The sequence below is a fragment of the Protopterus annectens genome, chromosome 3.part1 (genome assembly GCF_019279795.1).
Source record: "Protopterus annectens isolate FY-2018-M chromosome 3.part1, PAN1.0, whole genome shotgun sequence".
NCBI lineage: Eukaryota > Metazoa > Chordata > Ceratodontiformes > Protopteridae > Protopterus > Protopterus annectens.
The window spans coordinates 584,958,577-584,964,576 of NC_056732.1; the positions used below are offsets into that span (position 1 = coordinate 584,958,577).

At 42.0% G+C, this 6,000-nt stretch overlaps 1 protein-coding gene across 3 annotated transcripts in view; it reads left to right on the top strand.

Annotated features, from left to right (window-relative positions):
• The window catches only part of LOC122798216 (cysteine-rich with EGF-like domain protein 2-B), a 545,426-nt gene extending 541,263 nt beyond the window's left edge, over positions 1-4,163 (top strand). For all 3 annotated transcript variants that reach the window (XM_044066981.1, XM_044066982.1, XM_044066983.1), the window contains exon 10: positions 3,874-4,163. In XM_044066981.1, coding sequence (XP_043922916.1) covers positions 3,874-3,947 — 74 coding nt within the window. In that variant the 3' untranslated portion in view covers positions 3,948-4,163. The remainder of the gene's footprint in view (positions 1-3,873) is intronic.
• Positions 4,164-6,000: the final 1,837 nt, after the last annotated feature.

Below are 6,000 nucleotides of genomic sequence, written 5' to 3' on the forward strand. Positions count from 1 at the left end.
TACATGATAGTGCTTCAGTAGACTGTAAGTTAACAATGGTCACGGGTCTCGTATACAATGATTCTGCACATATTGCAAGCTTTGGAAATTTTTATCTCAACTGGTTGCACACTTCATATCTGATCCCCTTTCTGGTTCCTACCCTTCTAGTGTTGGCTATTACTGATGCTTCTGGCGTAGTGCATGTGGGTGGGGTCACTTTAAAGGGAAAAGTTTCTAAGTCACTAGCAAAGGTCAGTTTGCATACCAGTGAAATGGATACAGTGGCAGTTCTTATACTTGTTATCTTAATGTGTGGTAGCCATCTGCATTGACAGAGTGGTATATCATCAGTTGGGAGACATGAGGCTATGAAAGTGGGCTATCCTTATTTTCTAATTGGAAGTCTTATTCCTGCTTAAGCTAACTTCTTAATGGATAGGCTCAGTCGCCTTCTGATGCAACTTAATTCATCCCATAATCAGTTAGTATTGTGGAAGTTATTCCATTACTGGGGAAACCTTGCTGTGACCTGTTTGCTTCCCTGACTAATGCCAAGTGCTGCCACTTCTCTTCCCATATCCCTGGGGGAATACGTCAGGGATGATGTCATTTGGAAACGTCTCCCAGGACTCCTCTATGCTTTCCCCAATTTCCTCTGATTCCAGGGTTTGTTCAGACAGCCAAACAATAACATGTCTGGAATAATTCTCATAGTTCCACTTGTTTCCCTTGTTCAGGCCTCATCTGCTGGATAAACCTTTCTACCTTTGGCCTTCCAAAACCTACTTACCGCCCAATCCCTCTGCCATATCTCATCTGGGTCTCATCGCCCTATGACTAACCATTTGCTTTTTCCTGTTCCAGTAATGGCCCGAAGCTCTGCCTACTCCTCTACCATAGCCCAGATTCTCAGGTTTACACAGAAGCCTAGTAACAGAAAAAAATTCATAAAAGCAGTTGATTGCATTTTTCCACCTGGGCTTTGTTGAAGGGCCTGTAACCTTTTACTGCTCTTGTACCATCATTCTTGGATTATCTCAAGTCTTTAATGTAGGCCTATCTCAAGTTGTTGGTGTAGGTCTCAGCTGTCTTTCTATTAAAGTGCACCTTGCTACCAATTCTGATTTATGTCTAGGCTCTAATTCTGTGTCTTTAGCATCTCTGATAGTTTCCTAGGCCTTTCAGTAGGGAACATTTTCCGTGAGATCCCCACTCAAGGAATTCTGGCTCTCTGGGATTTATATTTTTGCTAGAAAAACCTTAATGCCTGCACCACCCCCAGTTTGCATGAAATACACCAGAATAGTAAAAATCAACTCGACTTCTCATGAAGTCCAGTTTGTGGATGAAAGCACTTATGACTGAGTAAAACTGATTTTTTCGGTGACCAAGTCAACCTGATTTTTATTATTTTGTAAAACTAGTTATGTACTTTTGAAGTTTACTACTGTTAATTATGAATGCTCAAAGTGATTGCAATGATCTTGGAACAAATAAAAAAGTGCAGACTGCTGACTGCCCTCACACTGAAGTCAGCTATTCCCCTTGCATCCCTGTTTTATTTCTGTTTTAAAAAAAAGAGAGACAGAGCTCTACAACATGAGGCTCAAATCTTTAGGAAGAGAAATATGCCTTTTTAGAGGCATTAAATGAAGGAAGTCTTTAACATGTGTTTATGTGAAGATGTATAAAATGAGACAAGAAGCGCTTCATATGTACAATCTTGAAGAAAATGGGTGGAGGATATACTAGGAACTGTTTCCTGTTGGTAGGACACAGGTTCTAACTGGATGCATACTAACTAGGGCATGGTTTTGAAGATCTAAGGTCAATGATTCAAGGAAATGCAAGGATTTTTTCCATTGCAAGGATGGCAGATGAATAGGTTGCAGGATCAAAAATAGTGGCAGAATTCAAGAATGTGTAAAAGATATTCCTTATGATGGGACTGGGAGAAAAAAACTTTGGTTAAGTAATCTGCAGCTCATCCACTAAGTAGAAAAATGGGTGGCTAGGTGGGACAAGCAGCTTTTATCAGTCATAAGAATATTTCTTTGATGTAGAGTGTTGCCATCTTTTGCCTCAGTGCTATATTTGCTTGGCATTGAAGCAATATTAGCACTTGAGTTGATATTGCTTTAACAGTTCCAACCTGCTCCTGGATTAAGTCTGAAAAAGCTCCATGAAAATCTGTGCTGTATCTCAGAAAACAAATCCAAATAAAACAAAAAGAAAATAAACCCCAACTCCAGTGCCAAGTCTGTGACTGAACACATTTTTCTTCATCATTTTTCTCTCCTCTGCCTGCTAGCCATTGAGTCTACCCAGTGGAACACTATCCAGTTTGTTCACTGGTAGTGAGGATCATCTTCAGTCCACCAGAAGAGAAACATTTGCTGGGGGGGGGGGCATCATCCACAGTAGTGATGCTTGTGCTCTTGCTGGCAAGTCCGTGTACTTGTATTATGGCATTAACCCTTCCCCTAGGGTAGGTCTACCAGTGCTTTGCCACATCTGTATATGTGGACTCCCAGACATGCAGAACTGGAGTTGCCATCACAGCTTGTGTAGTCACAATGTTATGTCCTTTCTAAATCTTCCCCCTTGCTGTTGGTATTCATGAGACTTTCATTCATGATATTGTAGTGACAGACAAAGCCAGTGGGGAACCAACTCCTTTCCCTTCCAAGGTAAGTACTGTCCCTCCTGCCTGTCAGCATCTAGCTATTTCCTGAACCACTAATCACATTGGTTGCCTGGACAGTAGTCGGGGCTTTACCACTGCACCATCAAGCTAGCTTTGCTGAACACTTTCACTTTATTTCCCTTTTGCTGAAGAAACAGCGCCACTACCTGTCTTTGTCTAAAAGCTAACTGGCTGCTAGTTATTATTGAGATATACCACTGTTACACTTGGGTTTTCAAGCTGACTAGTACATGGTATTCACAGTTAGCAAAGAAATTACATTTTTGGAATTTCATCTTTTTAACCTTCTGCATTTTGTATGTCCCTTGGTGCAAGGGCATTTTCCAAGACAGCAACTAAATCATGGAACAGCCTGTCACAAGAACTAAGAATGATCAACAGCAGTGTTGAAGTTAGAAGGGAATTTTGGTAGTATCTTGAGGAAGATCATTAATGTGATTGCTTTTATTATGTAGGATATTTGTTTAGGTTCAGTTAAAAGGCAGCTACATGCCAACAGTTTTACAATTTGCATGATGATTTTTTTATTGTGATTTTCTCTTTTTTATTATTGTTATTGTTTTTATCATTGTTGATGTGATTTAACATTTATATATGTATTTTTATGTAAGTTGTTGCTGCCTTATTGATTCAGATCATTGGTGAAAGTGGTTATCAGACCAGTCCACCTACCTTGTTAATAAATATAAGTTTTAAAAAAAGGTATACTAAAGAATAGTCTCTGTTTGTCTTTTTTTATTGGAATTTGTAAAAACAAGGATCAATGTCTAAAAGTATTCATCAATTCTTGGTAATCATTCCTGTTTTTAGCTAACTTATGCTTCCTTTCCCACACTACTTTCATGTTTCCCTCACCAAGAAACGTTTCCTTTGTACAGAGTCAGTACAGTATGCCCCTTTTCAATATCAACATGCTATTAATTTTTAAAATCCTGCATCAGGAAAATATCCCTTTCCAAACTAAGGCTTAGTTCAAGTTTGCAAAGCCAGTGCAGGTCGGTTTGCCAAAATGTTCTCTTGTGTACTACAGTATACAATGTGCTGCTCTTTTTTTTCTCCAAGTTTTTTGCAACTTGTAATAGATGCATTCAGTTCTGTGACTACATTCAGTGCGTGTGCCTGCATATGTTGTGGTAAAAACATGTCTTGTATGCATACGTGACTTTGTGTTTTCTGTTTTGCAGAAGACTCTGTTAAATCTGAAGACTATTTGACCTTAGAAGCTCAGCCATTGTCTGCTGATCATCAAGACTTATGATTTTATTTTTATGTTTTGTATTTCTAAGTTATTTGAGCGGACATTTCATGTACTGTTGCAGAAAACTGTGGAAACCTTTTTCACTATTTTTAAGTCCACTGATACTGATAATGTAGAGTGTGTCATACAGATGTATGGATTTGTTTTATTGAAAAAGGAGAATGTTGTATATTTTAATACAGCTATTTCTAATAAACTTTTATTTGTGAACATTTAGAAGCTGCTTTATTAAACAGTGGTTCTTTTGTTATTGACTGTTTTAAAGCCAGTAATTTATTTGGTCATGCCAATGACTATTTTGTTTTTTTATTCTGGGTAATGTAAGAGAACAGTAATTTGTATAGGCATAACAATATTTGATTTGAAGTAGTTTACTTCATTTGGTCTTCAACCTGTGGGGGGTACCGGATCCGTATCGGATCTGAGCTGGCAACTTTACTAGCATCTGCTCTGAGCTGCAAGCTCCTCCACTTACCCATAGTACACCTCTACTACCTTCCAACCCCCAGATCTCGCTTGCCGCGAATAGCTAAAGCATTGTGATCTCTAGAGCTCCAGGTTGTAAGGGGGTTAAAAGTTTTAAAAATTTATCTTTTTTATCTCTAAACTTTAGATAGTGATAGTATAGGTTCCTCTTTCTCCTTTCTCCTCCCCTCGCTTGGTGCGTCGAGTTGTTAGTGTTTACAGTTGTTAGATTAGTTTAGGTAGATGTGTGTCTTTTTGCTTCCCCTCCCCCCTCTGTGTGTTCTGTGTGTGTGTGTGGTGAGTGGGTGTTTTTTACTAAGAAAGATAACATTCTTTTTTTGTAGTTATTCTTTCTTCTGAGACTGTGGCTGATAAGCCTATATTCAAGAGATGCACTGAGTGTGGCCATAAGTTATCCCATGCGGATGGCCACACTGTGTGTTATGTGCTTGGGCGTGGCATATTTGAGCACAGACAGTCATTAAAGACAGGAAGGCCGAGTTGGCCCTAAAAGGCCTTCTTCCCCCTGTTGCCTCATCTTCGGCCTCTCCTTCTCTTCCACTGGCTTCTCCTCCCTCCCAGGCTAGGACTCAACCTCCTGTGCAAAAGCCTGTGGAAGCAGAGTGGAAAAGGGGCAGAGAGAGGAGAGAGAGTCAAAGTTGAGGGAAAAGCGTAAGAGGTCTCCAGACCTCCCTTCACCAGGAAAAACTTTACGGATCTGTGACTCCCCTCTGTGCCGATCTCCGAGCTTCTAAGGCCTCGGTGCCACGACCCACAAGGTCTGAGTTCGTGGCCTCATTGACATCCACCCGGTCCTTGTCTGAGGTCAATATGGATAAAATGGTGAGGAGGTTCATCCGTACTCAGATCCAGATGGGGGGTCTTGCCAGTCCCCTCTCCGTCAGGAGGGGGGAGCTCGCTTCCTTTTTTCCAGCCAATATCTCCTTCTCTGATCCATCCATCGGGTTCAGAGTATTCAGATCCGAGAATGGCTTTAGTCAGGGGGTCGGCACCGATGGTACCTGCTTCCTTGATACCGACAACTGCCTGGAGCATGTCCGATCCGACTAGCTGAGATCTGAGCTGCACTCGGAACCGGAGCTTGAGTGTTGGATCCGAGGGAGTGAAACTTTTTTTTTCGGCTCCATCTTTGTCGGGCCAAGTTCCCTCCCACAGAGCTCTATCCACTTCGGGCCTGGCTACGAGTCTGTCTTCGGACCCGGGGAGATCGGCTTCCTTATTGGTTTCTCGGGAGGTTCGCTCTCCTTTGGCATTGGACGTGGTAGAAAGGGTTCTCTCCGCTGGATCAAGACCCCTGACTGCCCCCACGGACTCCACCCAGACCCCCTCGGCTCTTTCTATGGTCCCCATTATTTTACCAGAAGGACAGCCCGTGCTCTAGGAGCCCCAGATGGTTCCCCCAGGGGAACAAGTGGCTTGCAAGTCCCCCCCCCGGAGAGGTGCCTCGCAAGCATACGTGCAAAAGGAGGCACTTGGACTTCCCCGATTCCCTCACCAAGGATACGGACTTCAATGATGGAGAAGGTTCCCCTAGGTCACCTCCCGAGGATGTCTCCTTTAGAGACAT